Source organism: Channa argus, chromosome 11, assembly GCF_033026475.1.
Source record: "Channa argus isolate prfri chromosome 11, Channa argus male v1.0, whole genome shotgun sequence".
Lineage (NCBI taxonomy): Eukaryota > Metazoa > Chordata > Actinopteri > Anabantiformes > Channidae > Channa > Channa argus.
In genome coordinates this window covers 2780589-2805746 of record NC_090207.1, presented here as the reverse complement: position 1 = coordinate 2805746, position 25158 = coordinate 2780589, and the positions used below count along the sequence as shown (strand labels likewise).

General features: G+C 40.7%; 2 protein-coding genes and 1 long non-coding RNA gene across 4 annotated transcripts; 2 read left to right on the top strand and 1 right to left on the bottom strand.

The window, feature by feature from the left end:
- Window positions 1–1299: 1299 nt before the first annotated feature.
- slc25a25a (solute carrier family 25 member 25a) lies at window positions 1300–9116 on the bottom strand. The gene is made up of 10 exons (XM_067521448.1): window positions 8702–9116; window positions 6856–6982; window positions 6625–6712; window positions 6411–6522; window positions 5134–5292; window positions 3903–4055; window positions 3700–3807; window positions 3432–3599; window positions 3011–3158; window positions 1300–2536 (listed from the first exon to the last, which is right to left on the bottom strand). The coding sequence occupies exons 1-10, from the start codon at window positions 9038–9040 to the stop codon at window positions 2352–2354; spliced, it is 1587 nt and encodes a 528-aa protein (XP_067377549.1). The 5' UTR covers window positions 9041–9116; the 3' UTR covers window positions 1300–2351.
- A 2241-nt stretch (window positions 9117–11357) lies between these two features.
- LOC137136254 (uncharacterized) lies at window positions 11358–14540 on the top strand. Of its 2 annotated transcripts, none has more exons than XR_010915564.1 (2): window positions 11358–11650; window positions 13096–14540. It is a non-coding gene; the product is annotated as an uncharacterized lncRNA (long non-coding RNA). The 2 variants fall into 2 exon arrangements; XR_010915563.1 differs by lacking the exon at window positions 11358–11650 and adding an exon at window positions 11657–11808.
- Window positions 14541–22041: 7501 nt separating this feature from the next.
- On the top strand, window positions 22042–24754 carry LOC137136799 (natterin-3-like). The gene is made up of 3 exons (XM_067522517.1): window positions 22042–22100; window positions 22458–22539; window positions 23236–24754. Exons 1-3 carry the CDS (start codon window positions 22095–22097, stop codon window positions 24327–24329), a joined length of 1182 nt encoding a protein of 393 aa, XP_067378618.1. The 5' UTR covers window positions 22042–22094; the 3' UTR covers window positions 24330–24754.
- Window positions 24755–25158: the final 404 nt, after the last annotated feature.

Sequence of the window (25158 nt, the reverse complement as noted above, 5' to 3'; positions counted from 1 at the left end):
TTTCCTCATTTAATTTGACCTAATTTAAATACTGAACATAGCACGAGAACAACCTTTGTTACGTTTTTCCTTTATTAACATTACACAATTGGTCCTTGGTCGCGTTGACCAAAATATATAGTTTCATTAGAAACGAGAATTCAAAACATCTATTGTCATATGCAAAGCGGCAGTGAAACTTGACCCGTCCACGTTTGGTCTTGATTTCAAGAAAGCAACACAAGACAACGTGTATGACAACCGAATTAAACTTTGTCCCACCAACGCATTAAACACCCACAATTCTCTTTGTTTACAGGGTCAAGAGGAAATGTCCCAGTAATCCTGCACTGATGAAGCAGCAGGTAAACGTGTCATCCTGCTGAAGGTGGGAATGACTTTCACAACAAGCATCTCTGACAAACGCCAGAATTCTCATTAGGATAAAAATATAAACTGCAATGATATGAGAAATATAGTTTGATGTTCACAGGAGGCCTGGATAGCGATTAGATTTAATTATCACTACTTTGAATTTTACCCCCCTACAGCTAAGAGCATATATCTACTTTTTTTCCTCAACTACACTAAAGGCCCTGATGGTGCTGTATTTTTGCAGGTAACCGTTTTCCTCCTTACCGTGTCCTTGCTCAAAGTCACACATTCACTTAGATTGTTAAATATTATATAGATTTTTTTAAAAATGTCTGTGGTGCCAGGAAAACACAGCCGGTAATAATCCAACCATAGTTGAGATACACTCGAGTACAGAGCACACAGGCTATAATCTACCTTCAATTTCTTCTCTGGTCAGGACCAGTTTCTAGAAGGGCTGAAACTGTTCTGGGAACCATTAGAGATATTACTCTGCAGACAGAGTTAATGTTTCACTTGTTTTGTGGAACCCAAAGTAATGAAGTAAAAGGATAAAAACTAAACTGCACCCAGTCAACAAGATCGAGTATCGATGTAGCTTTTAGCTGAACTAGTAAATACAGTGATTCCCAAGTCAAGCATGTGTAACATTAGTGTAAAATGAGGATGAACATTTACAGGGCCAGTGAAGAGCAGGAACATCTGCTCACTGCTCTGAAACAGACATTTGCTGATGGAATTCTGCAGCACAAATACCAACGGCTTGGACACTTTGTGCACATGGGGGCAGTAGCATCTGCGCATGGTGTATTCTGTGCACATCACATGCTGCAAGTGTGAAACTCCTCCCCGACTTCTGTGACATGCGCTATATACAGAATTAGAGAGAACATACAATTCTAAGAAATTAATTCTGTAGGAGAAAAAAAACGCAAAGAAACAAAGCATTTTATAATTTGCATTTATTTGCATTGAAATGGTCCATTAAAAAAAATTAAAACTCTTCATATAATAATAACCACTGGATATGACATTCAGAGGCCTTTTGAAAACATTAAAGTGCTTTATGTTGCGCATCCTTTCAAGCCCTCATCCTGCAAAGTATGAATGAAGTGGGGGAAACAAAATGCCTTTAAACTTGAGGTGAACATTAAGACAGTTTTTCAAAAAAGGCAAAAGATAACTAGAGTACAACGTCACACTGAAGTGGTTTGTACCAATGAACAAAACATTTTTTGTAGCTCAAACAGCAGCCACAGCGACTCAAGAGGACAAACTGTTAAATTAACCATTTCACCACTGGTGTAAGTTTGTGAATTCTGAAAGGAGTCTCACAGCATTTCAAACTGCCAGCTGAATGTTCATACACTCTCGTCCCTACACAATAAAATAATAAATATAGGACGGAAATAAATACATCCTCCATTGTTCATCACTAATGCATCGCTTCATTCATTCCGGACAGGGGTGGAGAGAGAGGGGGGATCAAACACACGTGTGCAAAACCCTCTCATTTAGGAACAATCACTTCCACATGCAAATGAGTAAAATACTTTTTTTTTTTTAATGCTATGTCATGTTGACTACTGAGGGGATGTGTTTTTAAGTGCTGGCAATGCTTAATCTAACCAAAGCAGACATGAAAAACTGGACATTTGCTTGAGCAGGAACCAAACAAAACAAACAAAAACGCCCCTTTTGGTCCTTTTACAGCTGATCCCACTCCTCAGCCCTCAGTCCAAAGATAAATAGCAGCAGTTTTGACAACCTGAGCTCACAGAGTCCACATTGTCCACCTTGGCCGATCACCTCATGAGCTGACATTCACAGAATGATATGGCACCTAATTCTGAGAGGTGCCAAAAGGTTCCCTGGATTTTCCTTAGCAAGGAAGGGGGTTGGCAGTAGTAATAGAACAGGTGGAGAGGTGTTTAGGTGGGGTAGGGGTCCACTTGTCACGTTTAAGCTTTGAAGTCACGCGACAATCCAGTTGGGTGTCAGCGCGAGGTGACTCCCAGCTGTGTCTTCATGTGCTCGTACACCACGTAGCTGATGCTGACAGCTGGGATAACTTTGAGGAAGTTGGGGGCCAGGCCTCTGTAGAGCCCCATCGGACCCTCGGTCTGCAGGATGTGCCTGAAGAGACCAGTCATCGTCACCTGCTGGCTGCTCTCTGCCACAGCTGTAAAGAAATAAATAAAAAGATAACAGGTTACTTTGCTGTAAATTGAATATTCTGGGGTTTTAGTTTGTTATTGTCACATTAGTCACACAGTGTCAGAACCATAAGTGCAGACCTAACTTCAGTGTGCATTTACAGTTTAATACTTTTGGTTCTCCAGTAAAGACTGAACTATTGTAACGTTAAGGAAAGAAACATACTTCCTGCATATCATCACGGATGTACTGATGTGAATGTCTTTCCCTGACAACTATAAACCGGTGTGGCCTTTTAAGAAGCTGCTACTTGTCCAAAATGACAAATGCGTGTGAACCATGTTGGACTTGAATTGGAAATTTTTCTGGGATAAACACATTTAGGACACTAAACATTTTTCCCCTCTATAAATCCTCAAAATGACTTTCTGTACAGCTGAAGCCCAGAATGAAAGTTGTTAATCAGAGATGTTTCACATTACAGGAGCAGAGGTCTAACCTTGTGCTTGCATGCGAGTTCGGACCAGAGCCAGAGGATAACTGGCAAGCTGACCGCACGTGCTGGACACCGTGCCGCAGGCCAGCAGGACCAAGATGCTGGGGTTGGTTTCGGTGGTGTACTTCTGCAAGTAGCCGTTCTTCAGCGTCTGAAGAAGTTTAAAAAAAAAAAATGAAGTTAAAAAATGGCAGAACATGGCAGTCATGTGTATTCTTTAGGCACTTCTCCCTCCTTTAACAACTTTTACTTGGTAATTCAGATTTTGATACGTTGTCAGGCTGGAAATTAGCTCATTTTGAAGCAAGATGCTCTACTACAACATTCTGCTAGTGCTTTAGCGGTGGAGCCCCAGTAATGTTGTGCTACTCTCACAATTAAAAACAGACAGTGGTTTTATAGGATGACGGGATTTGACGCTCACTTCATACACTGCCAGGTCAATGCCTGCGTAGGGGATGATGCCCAACATGTTGGGGACGTAGCCTTTGTAAAATGCTCCAAGTCCTTCTCTTCTAAGAATCTGCTTGGCACAGTCGGAGATACCAGCATACTGCCCAGTCTTCCTCAGAGCAAGACGTGTTTTTAGGACCTGGGACAGAAGAGTTAAAAAAAAAAAAAAAAGACGTTTCATTTCTGGAACATCTTGACAGTTCTTAAATTTAAACGTAGATTTAACCACAAATATTCACCTCCATGGGGTAGATTGTGCTCTGGGCGATCACTCCTGCCAGAGATCCTGCCACGAACCGCTCCAAGATGCTCAGAGTCTCCTTATCGGTACCAATTAAGCGTTTAATCTGGAGAAGCCAATTAGGAAAGATTCAGTTAGTGAAATCAGGATAAGGACCATTTGTACTGATGTTTGGGTCACAGCACACAGCCGGAGTTGTACCTGCTCGTACGCCATGAACTTGAGGGCTGACTCAGGAGCGATTTTGATGACGTTCACACCGTTGCCTCGCCACAGTGACTTCATGCCGCCCTCCTTGATCATCTGCATAAGCCCGCTCATGATGCACATGTTGTTGGTTCGCGATCCATAAACCTAGAAAGCAATCAGATTAAATTATTGACTCTTAATTATTTGACCAAGAGCAGGTTGCAGTGGCTGTAATGTGGAGACTTGACTTAATTGTACTACTTTATAAAGCCATTACATTTTAGGAATGAGTTGGGCTCAGATCCATGTGTGTCAGGTCATCTGACAACTGAGCCAACTGGGTCAGGTTTGTTTAATTGTTGTGGAAAAAAATTAAATACAACCAAAGCACACAATGTAAGAATTACATGGGTCAAAAACCGACATGACTGACTCAAAGTCTGATTTCCACATATCATCTGACGCAAATCACGGTCACTGACAGACTAAACGCAATTGGACTTTAATCCCACTGATGGGTGAAGATCACGCAGCAGCAGGTGTGTTGGCCCTTTGTCAGCAGTCATTGGTTGAAACATTGCCTCCAGACGCTTACTCACTCCGCGTTAAACATTAGCTTGTTTATAGCACTGAGATAACTTGCTCTTGAGCAATTTCTTTCAGCTTGACCTGTGACACCTGCTCCAGTTACAAAATAGGCTGATTTATAGTCTCCAAGAATCAGATTAACTGTAGGAGTTATTTCAAACCGCAGAAATTCCACTCTTTAATCTGACTGATGGGAGTCACATATGTAGTAGTACACATTAGTAGTACACATTAGTAGTACACATGCAGATGGTGGTGTAGAAGCACATTTAATGTGACTTAAATGCAAGCACACACCAACACGAATAGAAATAATACGCTTCTTTATTTGGAATTCGTTTACTCTTTCCTATTAATGTTAAAAATAAATTAAAAAAATGTTTTTACAGCTTTAATCTCTCAATTCTACAGTTTGATAGGTTTCAGTATGATGTACACTGCGTCTAGGTGGCTGATAACTGGGTCATAGTACCCACGAGCTGAACCTTCTGTTCCACACTGTGAGTAAGATAAGAGTCTTATCTTCTTCCTCCACATACTGTCCAGTGCTCAAGCTCCCCGACTCCTGGAAACTCAAATGTTTCCCCAGTGCTGTGCCAGTTTTTAGAGCAACTAAAACTCACTCATTTACCAAAGGTGGGTTTGGCCGTCTTACCTGCATCATGACTTTGAGTCTGTCCAGCGGAGCAGTGCACGTCCTGGAAACCGCTCCAGCTCCTCCACCGGCAACCAAGTGCCTCCACCACATGCCCGTCTGCTTCTCCTCAACAGTGAACTCATCGGGCACCATCAGGTTCTCACCCACATCGAATATCTGCCAAAAAGAGAAATGTTTAGATATATGGGTGTAGGCATTAAAATTACTAACAAAAGAATGACTTCTAAGACTCATAACCTCACAATAGCTCTGATGGTGAACAAAGACACATGACCTGTATCTTGTCTGACATAAGACTATGAGTCACCAGATTCCTTAGTTACAGTAAAGGTCAAACCACTTGGCTGAGCTCTGCATGTTTCTCCGTACAGGATATAGGCAAAGAGCATAGTATAAAGTGAGAGGTCGGGGGCAGACATGGTTACAAATGGATCAGTCTAAACCTGCCAACTCTGGTCTTTAACAGGAGCTGGACTAATTTTGCACATAGAAATGGAAAAAGTACTTTCTAAAAGGAGTCTAAATTCATTTTCACTTCCTCATTGTTATATAATTCCAGAGTCATTAAAACAGTCCATTTATTGCTCTGCTCTAATTACCTGAGCTCAACAGGCTCATCCTTTCAGACAAGTGATTAGTGGAAAGTTTAAGGGTCAAGCACAGGTTGTGCTGTGGAAACTGAAGTTGTGACGACACGGTATTAAACAACCTGAAAGGATCCAGCAGATGTGGGGTCCATCTGCCTTCCCTGTGGCCTAACGGGGGCAACACCAGGTCTATTCTCGGCCTCAGTTCAGTTGTCAGTGTGAACCCTGCTGTGCCAATTTGCGTCTGCTAGACTCATTAGATAGAATTACGTCGGACACAAGATCACCGTCCTCCTGTGGGAGCTGTGCTATATTACTCCAGCCTCCACCTACTCTGTCTGCGACTGTCTGCTTCTGGCCTTTTACATAAGAGCTGGACAAATAGGCAAATCCTACCACACACGCTTCCTTTCCTGTACTAATAAGGCTTTATTTGTGACGCATGAATAGTACTGATGGAGCCCGTCAGGGAATTTGCTTTTTAACCGAGCGCACTCCAGAAAAGTGGAAGGTGCAAAAACCTGGACACTTTAGCTTTAGCATGAGTAATACTAATGAAAAAGTACAGATACTGGATTTACGGTTACTTCCCCACTGTCAAACAACGTTTAACACCTTCCCTGTTTTGCTCTGACCAAACATGAACACATCTGTTGCAGCCACTTAATTAATGTGTGCAGAACCAACCGTGGAGTGCTTCCAGTACAGGATGATCTCAGGAATGTTCTCCGTCTCCTCCACCATTGAGTACTTGCTCCAGTCCCTGCTGCTGATTGTTATCATTCCATTCTTGTCCATGCTTAAAAGAAAAGGGAAAAAAAAGAAAAGATGTTTGACCTTCATTAATCTCCCCCCACCTAAATTCAACACTTTAGTGAATGAAATGGATGAATGAAATTACCTTTTAAGGGCTTTCTCCGCTTGCTGCATGGAAATATTCACACCAAGGTCATGGAGAGACTGCATGAACTCTTTAGGGTCAACAGAACCTTTAAAGGAAATAAGACGAGTTGTGAAAAGTACTGTACATACTGTACTTTAGTGCTCACACAAATTAACAGGAAACTGAATGAGCCATGAGATATCAGTGACTTAATATAACTTCAGCTCAGGTGGGGCAACAGTCTCATACCTGTGTTCTTCCTGTCAATGCTTTTCACCACGAGCTTCAGGTCCTTCTCATAGTCTTGGAGATAATGAACAAACTCATCAAATTCCAGCTGCCCGTCTGGGTCTCTCTCGTCCTTTTTGTAGGTTTTCTGTAAGAATGACAAGCAATGAGTGGAGGCCATTTTTAGTTTGGATGAAATAGAGTTGGCCGTTGAGAATTAGAAATACAAATGTCATTGACGCAAAAATCTGAATAGTGTGGTAATTTACTGCTTTTACATTCTCTAGAGGGAAACTGGTTCCAACAGCAAATGACTTTTTGCAATGGTATGTCGATGACTCATCTGCACCAGCACATCAAAGGCTGCTTACACAACAGATACAGCTAGTTCTGAAATGTACTGCATGTCAAAGATTTCGATATAAAAGCCAGTAGTCCTGTAGTCCTTAACACGAGCCTTGAGATTTAAAAGTACGCTTGCTCAAATATCATGACCTCAGGACAGGCACATGACCCATTTGCCAAGCCACAGTACCCTCTGAATTCTTGAATGAAAGCCATCTTTCCCAAACCACCGACAGAGAGAAGGGGGGGTGTTAGGTAGTAACAGGCCGCCTTGTCTGTCTTTAACATTGACTGCAGACTAACCCGCCAACTGTCTTAAGCTCAAACCGACTGAGCTATTTGAAGACGCAGGTCGGCCCTGATACCTGACCTAGTGTCCACACTGCAGATATAACTGAAATGACACCTTGGGACATTCTGCTCTCCTGTGCAGCTTTGCACTAAATCACCTGCACTAGGATTATATAAATGTGACCAACAGTGGGGGGTGAAAAGTAAATCCCATGTCATCAATTTTAAGAACTGACATCATGCCATCTCTGTATAACTGGACAATAAGCCATTGTTTGTGCAGGCTCTGCCTCTTTTCTCAGGAAGTATGAGAGGCTCAGCAGAAAGCCATTAAGTGCTGCAGGCACATTTGAACTGGTCACCCAGTGGGTGACCTATGGTGTCACAAAAACCCGTTTTATTTGAGTAACTTTGCACTGGCATCCATTCATGAGCAACAAGTGAGAGGAAATCTGACAAGTCTGCAACAGTTAGGGTCAGTTTTCTACTGATTGCAGGCAACATTGTGTCATTTGTCACAACACATTCCAAAAGTAATAAATGCATCATCAGAGCCCCTGTAAATCTCATGTAATAAAGCATCAATGGCTTCAATTCTTTGCATACAGACTGTGAATGGGCGCAGTACTTGTACAAAGATGCTGACGTTAGTACGCGCACTCATTCATTTGAATTCTAGTGCTTGGAAAAACATTTTACGATCATTTTTGCATTTAAAATAATTTTAGTGTTTTAATCTAACGAAGTTTTTAAAGGAAGTGATTAGTTCAACCGGGAGTGAGGTTTTAACAGACTTCTCGTAACGCTGGTTTTAAAGTTTCCGATTAGAGCTTAGTGGAAATGCCACACATTCCTTGTTTGGTTGGAATGTCTTGGTAAATTGAACGAAACCCCGGGCACGCCGGGCCATTCAAGTCCTTAGAACCCGTCACATTAAACCTGGGTGAACAGTGAGTAGTTCGATCTTTAAGAAACAAAAGCGGGAATTGACATTTCTCGACAGTTGTGGCCGAGCTTCGAATCGGCTTTTTCCTGGAAGCCGTTCTTAGCTCTGCGGCCTAGTCGTAAGGCTTTTCAGAAGCCGGTGCTAATCTTTCCGGCGCCCGCTAAGAAACAATGCAGTGGCGGTTCAAGTAATAGGATTAAAATAAGCCGGTAATAATTATACTAATGCGGATGTGTTTTGACCATCGAAGCAAAAAAACAGTAACATTTTCCGTTATTTTCTTACCTTTCGCCATTTCTGATAGGTAGAAAACTCCTGCGACGGCAGGAACACGCTCAGTTTGTTAAAGAGAGATTTCAGCTCCGACGGCAGTACGTTAGACTCGAAATATTCCACTTCCGTAGGGTCAGAGTTACACGCGGGGACGTAAAGGTACAAGCCGAACATGTTTGGCTCCGGAAATTTAAATAGAAACTGCAATAAATTAAGAAATAGCAGAACACAGTATCTCCGCGCGACGGGACCACACTGAAACGCCGGTAAGAAAAAGCCGGTTCTAAAAACTATCAAGAGGCCGCGCCTCTTCCAGGAATATCCGCACGTCAATGGCTGGTTCACAGCCATGACGTTTTACTACCAACCAATCACTGGGTCGGTCCATTGATGGGCTCGGCTCATTCCGCCTTCTTGCGTAAAGAGACTTGTAATAATCGACCAATCCCATGTCTCCTTTCACTACGCTTGTGCGGGATTGACCAATCCAGTGTGTCCTTTTATTCCAAATGTGGCGAAAGCCACCAGAGGGTAGGGCATGTGCTTCGAGCTCCGTAAAGCTTTCCAATACTCTGACGCACAGGACTTGAAACAAAATAAACACCAGAATAAGTCTTACTAGCACACATGCATCAACTAGAGAAAAAGCTAATGTTATTGTTGTCATGCGACTGTATTGTTATTCATAGAAAGCTACCATATGTGCACCTGCTAAAATAAAAACACACATCAGTGACAATATTCACAATCATTTTACAAAAAAAAGTAAGACCATTTTAATGTGGCATCACCAGATGAAATTTGAAAATGTACAAAAATTAAGAAGCAGACAAACACGTTGAAGATATCAATAAGAATCAAACTTCAATCAAATTTGAGTTTACTGTTGAAGGATTTAAAAAGAATGCATTTTATTACAAGGTTCCTTTTTATGTATCTTGTAATCTAATTAAGTTGATAAAGCTTTTAGGGACACTGTCAGTTCCCCTGGTGACTGTATTTCTGTTCAATTTAGCTTTTAAAGACTTTGTGCATGTCATGTTTTTCCTTTAAGGTCTTGAGTTTTTGAGAATCTAAAGCAGGGGTCACCAACATGGTGCCCGTGGGCACCTGGTCGCCCACTAGGACCACACGAGTTGCCCGCGGGCCTGTTCTACAAATAGCTCACCGTAGCACCACTTACCAATGAGCTGCATCTAATTTTTTTGGTTGCTATTCTTTTTAAAATCACATTTGATAGTTATTGTGAGAAATCATTAACATGAGCTGTGTTTTCACGTAGATGAATATCAATCATTTCATTAATTATTAATAATAACATATAATTAAAGGAAAATTGAGCAAAGTTGTTATTTCAAAAGTGTATATTAAACTGATAGCCCTTCGCACTAATCAGTACCCAAGAAGTAGCTCTCAGTTTCAAAAAGGTCGTTGACCCCTGATCTAAAGCATCAGCTGTTCTATTTCTGCAACTTGCCTTGTACTTTTTTTCAGTCCTTGTTTGTTATTTACTCTGCTGAAGACAGTGTTACATCATGTTTCCTTTGGCCGCTGCCTGTGCAGATCTAAAGCCTGTAAAATCCATCCTGAGGCAGACATGCTGGATGGATAAGGGCTGCAGAAATAAACTGGGACATAGATGAGTGCCAAAAGCCAAAAAAGGCTCTGAAGTAGAGCTGCCAGCCGAAGCCTCGAGGCTGTCAGCTGATTCTGCCTGGGTTTACATACAACACACACACACACACACATTATCCCTGAATCTGGCCGACGACTAGAGTCAGAACAAACTTTTGTGATGTGTGTGCAGACAATTTTCTTCTGTTTTTCACGTATATATTGGTTCTACTCAAAAGCTTCACACTAAGTTTAAAGCCTTCTAATGTGAATCTGTACAGAAGTAACACAATGACAAATACCTAAGTAAAATGCAAAGACCTGCTCAAAAAGAATACTTCATCAAAAGTAAAAGTACTATTTCAAGTACTAAAATTCACTTTGAATACAAAAGCATAAGTGGGAACATTATATTAATATAATACAACTACTGTCCCTACAAATTATACCTACAGGTACATAGCACGGAGCCCACATTGTGCAATAACACACATATTTCAAAAAATATTTATGCACCTAAAAGTCCCATGTATGAATATCAAGTTACTCATCGAGCTGCCTACGATGCCATTTACTTCCTTCTTGCCTGTTTCCATGCACATAAGTCATATATCATGTTTCGTGATCTTTGTTCAGCTGTGTTCAAACTTGTTTGTCAGCATGTGAGTCCATTCAGAGCCACTAGAAACCGGCGTCCAATTACTTGTATCCGCAAACATGCAGATGTTCACATCTAGTCCACATTCTTTCGCCAAGCGCCAAACATGAATAATTCACTGTTGTCCATAAATTTCAAGCAGCAAACAAAGAAACAGCTTCTATCCAGAAGCAGTTTGTCTCCAAAGCATCTGATCCAACCCCACACAGTTCCCTGCACCCAGCCACACACACATGCTGTTATATCATCTACTGCTACTTCACTCACTAAGTTGCCCGTTATGTTATATTCCCTTCATAAATCCCTGCTCTGTCACTTCATCAGTGTTATTGTGGAGCTGACAGCTGTGTGTCAGTGTGTTTTCACGCATATTGGTCTCCACATGACAATAAACAAAGAGCTATTTTTACATTTTGTATCTGTTTTAGCTGTCGACCAAACTGGATTGTCAAAGATCTACAGATGCCTGCAAACTCAGCGGTCCAGTCACGGCCCGTTAACACCCAGTTAAAGTCCAGCGTGAACGCAAACATGTTGCTGTTCTTCCTTCTGTTGTGTTGATTCTGCAGCGTCAAAGCAGAAAGTAAACGCTACCTGTTACGACACTGATGCGTCTCTCTGGGACAAACACGAGCACTTTACCCTGCAAGGATCAAACAAACAGTCCATATGTGACGAGAATAACTCAGGTGAGATGTGGACATGTGAGAGTCAATAAAGTGATATAGTGACTGTGTTGTTTTCACAGGGAGAAGTGCAGATTAACAGGTGGCTTGTGGTGCTAATGAGTTGTTTTTGGGACCAGGATGTTCTCGATCATTAGGTCACTCTGTCAATGAATCTTAAGGTAACACTGTGCGATACGTCCTGATGACTGTCTTCATGTGTTTGTGTCTTTTTAGCTGATGCTGCAGCCCAAAGTCAGCAATATTTGTAGGCAAAATGTGAAATCAACATTTGTCAAAATAATCTTGTTTTTGTAAATTGACAGATAGTGAGAAAACTGGCCTCTGGGGACAGTTTTTTAAGACGTTTGTGCGGATTTAGGTATATTTATGTATTTTTTAGACTGTTTTTAAAACCTTTCTGCATATTTGAACATACTGTGTCTGCTTTTGGATTGTTTCAGGGTTGTTGCGCTTCGTTTTTAAATTCACTATTTGCCATTGACGTGCATCTTTTTGTGGCCATTGTGCGCCTTCTAACTGCGCTCTTCCAAACAACAAACCCGAACAGTACGTTCAGACTTTTATGGAACATGGGCGCCCGACCTCTCAGCCCCTGGCACTGTAACAAATAAACCTCTGAGTACTTTAAAACAGGTTTGCAGTAGTGGGAAGTACATTTGCTGAAGTGCTACACTTATACACAATTTTATACATTTGTATTTTATTACACTTTATACTTTTACTCCACTGTATCTATCTGACAGCTGACGTTGGTTCAGATTAATACAATAAAAATACAAAATCTTATCTTTTAAAGCTGTTAACTCAGTTTATGGAGTAATCTCCATGGGATTTACACATCAATGTATCAATACCGACAATACGATACTATACATTACTCTGGAAATAAATTACTCTGCATAAGAAGTACTTTTACTTTTGGTACACATTTTTGTAGTTGTTAATAATTGTACTGCAGGAGTTTTGCTCTTAGCAGAGTATTTGTATTTGTTCATGTAGATAAAAGATCAGGGAATTTCCATCATTGCTTATGTTTGGGCAGAGTTTGGAACCAAAGATGGATCCATTCTGTCTTCGTCAGTTCTCTGCTGCTCTCTGGTGGCTGAAGTCACTTAAAACGGAACAATCTGATCAATTAACCACCTTGTGCTTTTGCATAGAGTCAGTTTCCTCATACATTTAATTTGTCATTCTTTCTAGAATATGTATGATTTATTTTCTTGTGTGCATTGGTGTATTATTGTTGTCACAGTTTGTTTTTAGTGATATCTTACTATCAGTGCTGTTAAACTAAGTCCACATGTGAACCAAACTTATACTGAATGTTTAAGCTTGAATCCAATGAAATATCCAACAATGAGACATTTTTTGAGCAGCTGTTGCAAAAGATCACGAGCCATAAGAGCCAGTTCCTCTCAAAGTGTCATTTGTCCCCATGATTGTAGTAAAGTGAAGAGGCAGAGGTGGCAGATTCAGTCACCATCATCATCATCAAGTCTTGTGCAGACCAGCCGTGTGGTTCACGACTGCCAGTCAGACATGGTCGACTGCAACACGGGGGCCCAGCAGTGAACCATTCTGGCTCTGCTCCTCTTCATCATTTACACTGCAGACTTGCAATGTTCGGCTCAGAAATCTGCCACCTGCAGAAGTTCTCTGATGACTCAGCCATCGTCGGTCTGATCACAGATGATGATGACAGAGAGTACAGGGCTGATCCAGGACTTTGTGGACTGATGCCAGTGGAGCAGATCAATGCAGGGAAAACCAAAGAGCTGGCGGTGGACTTCCACAGACACACACTCTGTTCACCATCACCGGTGAACATCCAGGGAAAGGACATTGAGAGAGGACAAATATCGGGTTTTTCACCTGAACGACAAATTGGACTAGACTGATAAGACAGAAAAAGGACACTAAGGAGACTAAGGTCTTTTGGAGTGCAGGGAGCTCTCCTGAAGACCCTCTTTGACTCTGTGGTGGCCTCAGCCATCTTCTATGGTGACTGGATAGGTTCATCAGGAAGCACAGCTCAGTCCTGGAGATGCCCCTAGACATCGTTACTGCAATAACTGCAATAGATGCAGATCTTTTCTTTTCATTCTGTACAATTATTCTTGCCACACATTTTCCCACTTTTGCTGCTGCTGTAACATGGAAATTTAGGAATTTAGAATAAAGGTTCATCCCATCTTATCTTAACTGTGTGGCCCTGCTTGTGTTCAACAAGAGAACGTGTCAGCGAGTGTCTCCTCTGGGTGTATGTCTGCTGTGTTGTTGGACGCGTTTAATAAAAGAAGTACGTGACACATACATATCTTTCTATGATTGTGAGGACACTCCCTGACTAAACCTAGGGGACCTTCTGACTCCACCACCATAATGCAAAAAAATGAGATATTTATCTTCATATTTCATATCATTGGAACATCAGACATAAAAATGAACAATTTGTGTTTCCATGCCAGTTGTTCTTTCATTGTTCTCTTGTTATACATGTCAATAACATCAGCAACTTGTCCTCCAACCTTAACATCTATATAGCTTTTTGTCCCTACAGCCTCATTTGGTTCTGCTTGTATAAATGACCAACCAGTTGTGTTGTACAGGAGGACAGTGTCTTTCCTTTAGAGACTTTCTTTTGCGGAATTCTGATACAGAAATCCAATTTTTTATTGAGCTGTCATAGAGTCAGTTTTATGTTAAGGAATTACCATCTGGTTTGAAAGCTTTAGTGTAGATGAAAGGCTCATCTTTATTTAAATGGACACTTGGCTCCTTTTTTGCCTGTACAACATTTTATGCATGTTTGTTACACCTTTGTATTTTTACCATTATATTGAAATACATGAAAATAAAGATGTAGATAAATAAAGATGTATTTATTTTATTTATTTGGTACAAACCATAATAATTAAATCTGACATTAATTTATTTACAATTATTATCATTTTCATTGTATGCACCTTTCAGTCTGGTATGAATTATTTTCTCTGACATAACTTATTTTATATTTTTTAAAGGAACAATTTAAGCAAAAACGCTGAAGTTCTAAGATTTATAAGACCACTATGCAGGAACACAGAGAGATACACACCAGAACATAACAGATAAAAATCTATTATTTAAAAAAATTATAATATGTGCAGATGATACTAAGCCACCGCTGGTAACTTGACAGATGGTTTGTGGCAGTGAAACAGTGACACCCTGTAGCCTCAGTCTGCACTGCAGGTTTCTGAGTGTAACTTTCGGGGACTTAATTACTTTACAGTCTTCTAAAGGAATCTATCTTCTTTTAAATCTTTTTTTTCCCTCAGATTCCTTATAATATTTGGCACAAAGTCCATCATTTTCTCAGTGGCTCAATTTGCAGATCTGTTGCAAACTAAACTATAAAGTATGATTTTTTTTTACTGTTCTCTGATGTTGCTGCAGGTCTGTCCTCAGTCAGACACTGTGAACAAGAGTTTACAGAACAGACAGGGTTAAAAAAGACAAAACTCTCTATGTTTGTACTTTGCTCGGGTTACAATAGGAACAAATTGCTGGTATAATATGTTTCTAATAAAACTTCTTCACAAAGTGACAAAAGATGTAAAGACAAGAATGTGAGACAGAGTTTTCTGACAGTGTTAAGTCTAATGATAACTGTCCTGAACTCTAAGCGATCATGACAGACGTCTGAGAACCAAGCAGACAAGAGCCTCCAAGCTAACGTTTAAAGAGGAGACAAAACACATTTATTCAGCTACTTTCCACAACCTACAGCAAAGTTAAAAAGAACGTTTTACTTGAAGTTAAACTAGTGGCTTAACTGCATTTTGCAGTAACTTGCTGGTAGTTTATTGAGGAACAGGCAGGTCCTCACCACGACTCAGGGCCAGGCGAGGCATTGGCCCAGGAGCAGGTTCAGGATCAGGCTGATCCATAAAGAGGAGGATTCTGCCCACAGAGAGGAAGTACAGTGGCTGATGGACCGTGCACTGAGAAAAGCCTCACGCTCAATGTCCAAAAAACAAAGTCATTAATTTCAAATGATTATTAATTTCAAAAGCAAGAAGATCACGGCTCACTCTACTCAAACAAAGGAGTGGAAAAGGTTCCCAGCTTTAAGTTCCTTAGCATCCACATATCACAAGATCTTACACGAGCAATATACACTCTTTGGTTAAGAAGGCACAACAGCAAGTGTATTTTCTGAGAACTCTCAGAAAGACCCGTCTGTCTGCTGATGTTGGAAAACAAGCAAGACCCTTGATGGCCACAGAGCTTTGGTAGACTAAACCTAATTGTGACCTGCTGGACAAAAGTTTGGTGTGTGGATGTTTTTAAACTTAGAACCCACCCGTGCAGCCCCATTTTTATGTGCACTATTAGTTATATCTACTTGTATCTAAATTATTATTTGTATAATATAAACATACTTTTATGTCTTATTGTCCTGGTTTGATGTGCTTTAACTTTCTTTTTTTTTTTTTTTTTTTTTTTTTGAAGTCCGCAGGCCTCATCACTGCTTTCGTCTTTGCTCGGTATCTTTTATTCAACTTTCAATCATCTGTGTAGCACAGAATTGCGTTAATGTGTACGAAATTTGCAAAATAAAGTTTTGAATGCACAGTCATTCACATTTTTGCTGCATTAATATCCTCTTTATTAAAAATCCGTTGTGAAAGACGCGGAGTTAAAATTTAATGTTACTTGTAGGAAAGTGATTCAGTACTTTTTCCTGTCAAAAGGGTTTTTCGGGAGGTTCTGCTTATTTGATGTTGCACAATCTTTCAATACAAACAGTATAGAAATTGCAAGTTGAGCTAATGAGTTTCTTCTGTACAATGAAGCCATTGTGATTTTACACCAAAGGGTGGATATGATATCAAATGTCACAATCTATTTGTCCCAAAACTTTGAAAACAAAGGAAATAAAACCTAATATTTGGTTTCAGTAAACTGTATTGGGGTGAGGTCCACGGACCACAGAGTGAGTGGTTCAATCCCTGGCCCCGGCTGTGTTTCGAAGCGTAATTGGGCAAGACACTGAACCCTAAGTTGCCCCCGGTGGGTCAGGTGAGCCCCTTGCTTGGCAGCCACTGCCACTGGTGTGTGTATGTGTGTGAATGGGGTGAATGAGAAGCTACTCTGTAAAGCGCTTTGAATCAAATTCCTATGTAAGCAGCCAATTAGCATTTCAATTGTTGGTTTCTTCAATGCTGCCTCCTTCTATTGTTTGTTTTTGGGGGATTCACCCTTCAGCCTGTAGTTCAGAAGGTGAAATCCATGTTCAGCTGAATTAAGGCCTGGTGATTGACTCAATCTGTCAGAAGTTAGGTTTTGTTTTGTTTTTTCAGGTTTTGAGTCTATGTGTCCCGGCATTTCTCCTCCCGCCAGCTGAGGCGGTTTTCCATTCCTCAGGTGGAACTAGTCAACACACCTGACTCACATCATCCATCGATTGTTGTTTTATAAGGATTTTCATTCAGATGTGTCCTGTTTCCCTTTTCTCATTTGTTTTCCCAGCCACCAGCTTTATTAACTTCCTACTGCGTCAGTTTAGATTCACAGTATCAAAGTGAGTTAGTCTTGGTGTTTGATTGGTTCGTTTTGTGTTGGAAGTTGTTACTTATTCCTCCGGCCTTTCGCGGTGAGCACTTTCTGCTTGTTTTATTTCCTGTACCTGCCTGCTGTTAGTTGGAATTTCTATTTTTGATAATACATTTTCTTCTGCACTGTTGCGCTTGAATCCCCGTGTGTGTTGGAATCTCACACAGTCAGTGTAGAACCTTCTACTGTTTCCTTCTGAGAAAGTCCTTTGTGGACATGACATCCGGAAAAGCAAATTAAGAGGCAAAAACAACTATTTGATGTGAGTAAGCTACAGGCTTGGTGCAGTTATTATAATATTGAGATAGACATTTCATTGTCCAGCAAATGAATTAATTTTGCCATTCTGATGCTTTTAGAGGGGACTTGATGGAACTTGTGAAGCCTCTAAACAAGGGCACATGCCATGGACATCTGTTAAGTCCGTATCTTCTGAGTAGCCAGAATAAAAAGGTTTTGCAATGTTGTTTCAGGATTTCTTTGGACTGTTCAATGTATTCATCCAGTATAGACACTTACACAAGGTTTAAAATGAGAATTTTTGGAACGTCATTTCAGGACATCTCAGGAACCCAACAACAAAGGGTTTTAAAGGTTTCCGTCACTTCTTTTTTAGTTTGTTTTGGGAACATGCATTGAGACATTGCATTTACCGATTTGATAGGGTTAGGGTTGATGTACCTATTTGAATTTTTAATAATGATTTTTCTCATGTAGCTGTTCAGATGGTGACCTTTGTATATGTGTGTTACAGGCGCCTCTTGTCGCGCGTAAGACAAAAGATCGTTGGTGCCAGTGCTGTTTCTGTACTATGATGGACTCTAAATCCTGACTGAAAGTCTTCACACAAAATATTTCTGTAAGTGTGGTCACATAATTGCTTTGCAACTACTTTTTCAAGGATTTTAGAAATAAATGGGGGGATTAGATATTGGTCTGCACTAGGCTTAAACACATGAGTCAAGACGGGTTTTTTTTTTTTAAGTAGAGGATTAATTACCACAGGTTTACAGGCCTTTGGTATATGGCCAGTTTCTAAAAAATCTAATATGAATGTGTTTAAAGGCAAAACATCTTTAGGCTATTTGGTTGGGACAGGGTCTAAGAGACATGATGTTGGTTTTGATGAGGTATTAAAGTTATCGCAGCAAGGTCTCTGGGTAAAAAGCAGTCCAAGAGGGATTAGGGCCTTATCGATGATTCTAGCACTGCTGTACATGAAGATCTATCTGTATATTTGAGGGGAGAATCTGGTGAATTCTTTCTCTAATAGCTACAATTTTATTCATTAAGAAAGTCATGAAGTCATTGCTGCTCAGAGTTAAGGGAAAACTAGGCTCAAAAGAACTATGGCCCTTAGTCAGCCTGACTACAGTGCTAAACAGAAACCAGGGGTTGTTCTTAATGTCTTGTTCTCTATTCGTGATGAATAATTTGTGGTTCTTGTGTTATGGAGGACTTTAAACGAGGCTCTTCTAAATTAGTGGAACACCACTTCCTTTCTAACTTTTGTGATGCCTGCTTTAAGCTGCACATTTGCGAACTGCACCGTTGAGGTCGTATTCTCTGATTCACTTTCTATTTCAGAAGGGCAACAATTTCACGTATGCAGTGAGGCTGCAAAATTATCAACCAGATAATCAACTTGGATAAGGTTAAGGTGGCTACTCTCCATTGTATTGCCACACGGTGGTGAAAATGATGAAGAAATAATTTCCTTAAATTTCTTCACAGCATTTTCAGATAAGCATCTGCTTTAGTGAAATTGTTTTCTAACTGCTGTAAATGCACTTGAATTAACCTTTCTGTTCTGATGTTTGTTCCACTCTTTCCCTCTGATGAAGTCCTTTGCTGACTTGACAGTGTGTTTTGGACCATTGTCCTGCTGCATGATGAAGCTGTCTCTGTACGTTTGCAGACAAAATGTTTGTCCGCCTCAAAGTTCCCTCTGCTGCAAAGACGACTGAGTTACTCATATATCATCAATAAAGATCAACAAGCCTGATCCAGAAGCAGCCATGCAGCCTAAACCGTCACTACCTACACCATGCTTCAGAGATGAGCTTGCATGGTTTTGATCATGAGTAGATGTTTTGTTTTTTCCCCACCTCACTCTGGTCTATCACTTTTGTGAACCTTCCAGCCTGATTCAGATGAGGGCTGAACATCTGCTCATGACATTTTCTTTGAACGGTGGATTGTGATACCTTCACTCTGCTTTGTGGAGGCTGAATGTTGCCACTGACTTTTGTTTTGGGTTTTTTTTCTCACAGCTTCTTCATGCAATTTCCTGAGAAAGGTGTAATGTTGTATCGGCTATGTCATGTTTTGTGCAATATCTCTGATTGCCTTTTGAAAAGAGAAATGCAATCATCAAGTCACGATGATACAAAAGTATGAATAATTGTTTCAAGTTTAGAGTGTGACACAATAGGCCTTAGTTTGGCAATATTTTTAAGGTAAACAAATCCTGTACGGGTAAAGGCATTGATATGCTCATCAAACTCGTAGCTTGATCAAAAATGAGGATTGGAAGAAAGTACATTTGAGCTTAGAGACAGTACTATTAGGAGCCACTACGGGAACTTCAGTATTAGCTGTATTTAACTGTAAAAAGTAATTGGTTAAAATGTGGCAGCTCGCCTCATTGTTAATCGGTCAAAAAGGACCCGTGTCACACGACTCCTCACATCTCTACACCGGCTTCCTGTAGCTGCTCGCATCAGGTCCAAAGCTCTGTCTCTTGCTTACCCTCAACTCCCACATCCAGCTCTACAATCCCTCCTGTCTGGTGGTCCCAGCACCGCCAAACGAGAAGACGCCAAACTCTGCACGCTCAGCAAACTCACTCTCAATATTAAAAAAAACTGCTGAAAAAACAGAATTTTTTTCTCATGCACTTAAATCAATTTTGTCTTGCTTTGATGTTTTCTCCTTGACTTAGATTCTTGCTGCCTTGTACCTCACTTTGGACGTCGCTTTGGATAAAAGCGTCTGATAAATGACTAATGTAAGATTTAATTGCTGACAAACAATTACACAGCAGAATGAGTCATTTTTGTCAAGGTTAAAAAATTAATAGTATAACTGGAGACCGTCTGCGTACGTGCGGGGCTGCAGATAAGGGTCTGCCTGAGAGGTATGACGCAAACCTGTCCAAGGGCACTTCCTGAGAGGCCTGCATGGCTGCTAAGCCTGTCAAAGGCTGCGCTAAGATCAAGCAGGACCAGGATAGAGCGTTTCCCACTGTCCGAAGCCATCAGGATGTCGTTGGACACTCTGAGGGGAGCGGTTTACACTACAGGGCTTCTGGCAGTAACCACATTAAAACTCATCAAAAATATTATGTCCGTTCAAAACGGGGCCCAGTTGAGTTGCTACAACTTTTTCTAAGAAGTCTTCCCTAATTTTAGTCAGCTAAAAATAATATTTTAAAATCCAAAAACAAAATAACATTGTGTGTTTTACTAAAGTTAGGCTCACGTTCATACCTTTGCATACATGTACAACACTAACCACTAGTGTGTTAATGATAAATGATTTATTTAGTTGTACACAAACCTCACAAAGGTCCTGTGACTGTCCAGATTACAGTCGGGTGCATTCTGTAAAAATATATTATGTACGTGACCTGTTCAAGCCAAAAAACTTAAATGTTTTCTCTCTACACCTGCTGGGTCTCCTGGAGCATCATCATCTATCCACCAACTCTTGCTGCTAATAATCCACTTAACCCTACAGTGGAGTGAAAAGTCTGCCTCTCCTTACATGAACATGGGAAAAAAGTGTAGTGCACATTCAGCTAGTACAAATGTTCCTTCATTAGAAGTAAAAAAACAATGTACTAGTGCAAAAGTTTGATAACCCCCCTATGTAATTAACTTTATTACGTAAAATCTATGTAAAATCACGCGTCTGATCTTTAAAATAGACTTCAACATTTATTTTAAGTTAAATTGGGCTTGCACTTTAGATCTATATGGGATCCGGAAAACAGCTGTTGGTAAACCCTCATAAAGCTGGAGTCCAAAGAGCATGTGAACAAACCAAATGAGTGTTTGGAACAAGATTATGTGGTGTGAAGTGGAATTATGTGATCCTAATTCCCACAGGTAAAAAAAAAAAAAACACAATTCCAGCTTTATGAAAGTTTACCAGGTGTTTTTTTTTTTGAGGTCTTCTAAAAGCTGTTATTGTAACTTTCACAAAACTGCTTTAGTCAGCCCCTGGAGATCTAGTAAGATTCATATAATTTTAATTAGATTCCAGTCCATGAGAATTTTGTTAATTTTGATGATAAAGGAACATTTGCAATATCTGAACGTGCTTCAAACATAGTGGTTTTGGGAAGAAAATGACCTATGTATCTTCGAGAACATCTTCCGGGGATATTCTCATTAGATAAAAGTCAATAAAAAATAAAATCTCATGTAAAATGTCCTGTTACAAACATGTTTCAGAAATGCGAACATTATATAAGGATGATTCTATTCTGATTGTTTTGTGACTGTTGATAGGTAGAGAACCAGTTAGTCCATCAGTCCTTTATTCTGTCACCTAAAAAGATCTAATCTGTGGTGACTCATTCATATTGCACATTTTGAAATATTCTGTTGATACAAAACACGTATTGGATGGTACCGTAGTTTGAAAATCCATATGAACACAATCTTACAAATGGTTACATCATAATGATTTCTACATCTAATGCAGTTCTGCTTTCGCAGACTCTGACTGTTGATTGGTCAACAGCTGCATACATTTTCTGCCGCGGGTATAAAGCAGCTGTGTCAGGGTCGAACTTAGGTGCATCAAGAGTAGAGTCGAACTTGCATCAAGACCAATGATGGTGAGTGTTTTAACTCACATTGAGCTTTAAATTTAACCAACGTCAGATTATTAACTTCTACTATTATCATACATCATAAATGTAAATCTGGACTTCGCTGTTTGTTTCCTGATCATATCAATTCCTTCTATGGACTTTTAAGAATGAATCTTCACATTGACGTCGCTAGAGTGTTTAAAATAAGAGTGAAACTTTTCAGACTTTTCTTTTTCATCCATTATTACACTGATTATTCTACTTTGTTACCGATCATTATCACAAATTGTCTTTTTTGTGGTTTGATTGGTTGATTGGTTTTCTGTTTCATTGTAAACACTTTGTACCTGACCATGATTGTACTGTTTGCTACTTCTTCAGATTAAGCTGCTGTTGCTGCTGCTGGTTCTGTCCCCAGTGACTCATCAAGAAAGTGAGGAGAGAAGTTCCGAGGACCGTGATGGTAAGAAAAGTAACTTCTCTGCACACAGATGTGGCTTCATTTGTGCAGTAACCTTTTGCAGTAAAGTGTCGGTGAAGATTCTCAGTTATCCAGGTTTGGTTATCCATATTTGCAGTAAACAAAGTACTAAAGGATGTAAAGATAATGCGAAACAATTGTTTGATGTTGCGGCAAATGATCTTTCTAATCATCTTTCACTGCCACCACTGTCATCACCCTGTGCCCAGATTCCAAAGACGACCCTTAAGACCACAGAGCAGCAACCCACCGGGCCACGTGTCCGTGTAGGAGTACAACGAATAAAGAATAATACCTGTGTATCTTCGTTCATTCAGAAAACAAGAATGTTGCCTCTGAACATAATGTAGCCATTGATTATGTTTCCTACAAACTGTATTTACTGTTTCAATGTCCCTGTTACGCCATGTAATTTCTAGAGAATAATTAGTTTAATCTGAGACTTCAATCTGTAAGGTGGGGGGTGGGGGGGCTGGGGACTCAATGGGTAGAGCATCGGGTTGGGGAGCGGACAGTGTGACCCTGCCCACCTGCCAAGGGCGACCTTGGTGCCGAGCCCGGATAAAAATGGGAGGGTTTTATTTTGTAAAACATTTCATTACAAACCTTCTGAATCTTTGATTATATGTTAAGCTAAGACCTTTTCACGCCTACTCTTTTCCCCCTTTTCTCTTACAGCCTCCTGGCTGAACCAGGACCACCAGGACACGGTCCCTGAACTCATAATACAGCACATAGCAACAGCAACACACAGACACATACTTGTTCCTGCTAAGTCGAGAGGGAGAAGGGAGGTTAAGGCCTCCCAAACCAAATACGACAATGGCAACCTGAGATGGCACCTCTGGGCCGGTTCTCTACCCAGTGGAGCTGTTTCCCTTAACAATAAACAGACTGGACGCGTCGACTACGTCTGCAAACATGGCTGCCATTCTGGCTTTTACAGCGCTAAAGTGGGTTCTTACTGCCTTTACCCCTATGCAAACAAAGAAATTCGGGCCTCTTCCTTTGAGATTCTAGTGAATCCAGATGACTTTGAGGTTCTGGAGTGGAAGGATGCTTCACAAGGTGCGGTGCCTAAAAACTCCGTCAGAACCTGTTACAGTGAAGAAATCTACGTAGGGAAGAACGTGTACGGTCTGGGGAAGGTGGTTCCTAAGCTGAAGAACTTTTATCTGCCCTGGTCAGGTGCTCAATATGCCTACACTAGCTACCAGGTTCTGACCGTAAAAAATAACGTTGAGAGTGAGCACACTGATAAAGTCTCGTACGACAAAAACAAAGTTAATATGATCCAGAATGGCCCAGTGACCATGCACGTCTTTACCGTCACCAACAATGAATGCAGCCCAGTGTCCAAAACGGTGACCCTCTCGAAGACAATTCAGGAGCAGCACCGATGGGACATTGGCGATCACCTCACAGTCGCTAGCAAGAAGACCTTCACCGGTGGAGTCCCCCACGTTGTGTCCTCGCAGGTTAAGTTCACCGCTGACATGTTCTTCCAGTTGTCACAGGGAAATGTCATGACAGAAGAGATCGCCCACTCTGTTTCTGTGAATCTCAGAGTTCCACCCAACTCCCGCTGCAAAATCCGTATGATGGGTGATAAGTACAAGGTCAACATCCCTTTCACGGCGCGTCTGAGCCGCACCTACAGCAACAAAAAGACCAAGAGCACGTCCGTCACTGGGACCTACAACAGCGTCCAGGTTGGAAAGCTTTACGTGAAGGTCGACCGATGTGTACCTGGTGCCAATGATTGCGCCTGAAAGAAAAGGTGGTGAGACGGATGAAATTCAGTCCGAAACGCTGAAGTCAATCGGATCCTGATTTACGACAAAGATGTGCAGCTGCTTGAAAACCTTGCTCTGTAGTTCCCCCATTACTGTCACTCCCTCATTTACTATTAACTATTACTATTAAAGAATAATAAAAGAAATGTACTTGCAGGGATATATTTCATACAGCATATTTTGGGGGGTTATCGTTTACACCACTAAATTACTTTAGTGTGCTGTTCTTTCTGCACTAGAAATGTATTGATGTTTGACTGTTAGTGTGTATGAATATACTAACCTGCAGTGATAGTTACAGTGATGGAGTGGCTCATAGACTGCGCTCATACATATTCATTTAGTTGGCTTTGAGAAGCTTGTTGCTGAATCACAAAATAAAAAATGTAACAAACAAAATTGTCGATTGTTTGGCCTTTGTCTCCGGGACAGTTTAATAGAAATCCATTTGCCTTAATGTTCAGTTGTGTATAAAAAGTGCTGTACAAGTAAAACTGACTTGACGTGGATCTTTATTTTACAACATGAGGGGATTAACTTAAATTCTGTCATTTTGAAAATTACCCTACGTTTATATTTGTTCCGTTAATGCCCTTTGAGATCGGTAGGAACACGAACTAAATGACCACAGGCTGTTAAGACGTCGGCCTTTATTAATTTGATTCGTTTTGCTGTGGTTCTGTGTTCAGTTATTCATTCAAAGGTTTGATGGAAATGATAAACAGTAGTAACTGGACCCCCGCATGTACCCAACTGTGCCCCCATCTAGTGGACTAATAGCAAAAACAGAGCTTCCTCTGCCTCC

Bases quoted from the DNA above. Each gene is read 5' to 3' on its own strand.
- slc25a25a (XM_067521448.1), bottom strand. From the start codon at position 9,040: ATGGCTGTGAACCAGCCATTGACGTGCGGATATTCCTGGAAGAGGCGC. The intron at 5,293-6,410 runs GTTGGTTCTGCA...TCTTTTTGGCAG, and splicing joins TGTACTGGAAGCACTCCACG to ATATTCGATGTGGGTGAGAA. The intron at 2,537-3,010 runs GTTAGACCTCTG...ATTTCTTTACAG, and splicing joins AACTCGCATGCAAGCACAAG to CTGTGGCAGAGAGCAGCCAG.
- LOC137136799 (XM_067522517.1), top strand. The intron at 22,540-23,235 runs GTAAGAAAAGTA...TTTCTCTTACAG, and splicing joins AAGTTCCGAGGACCGTGATG to CCTCCTGGCTGAACCAGGAC.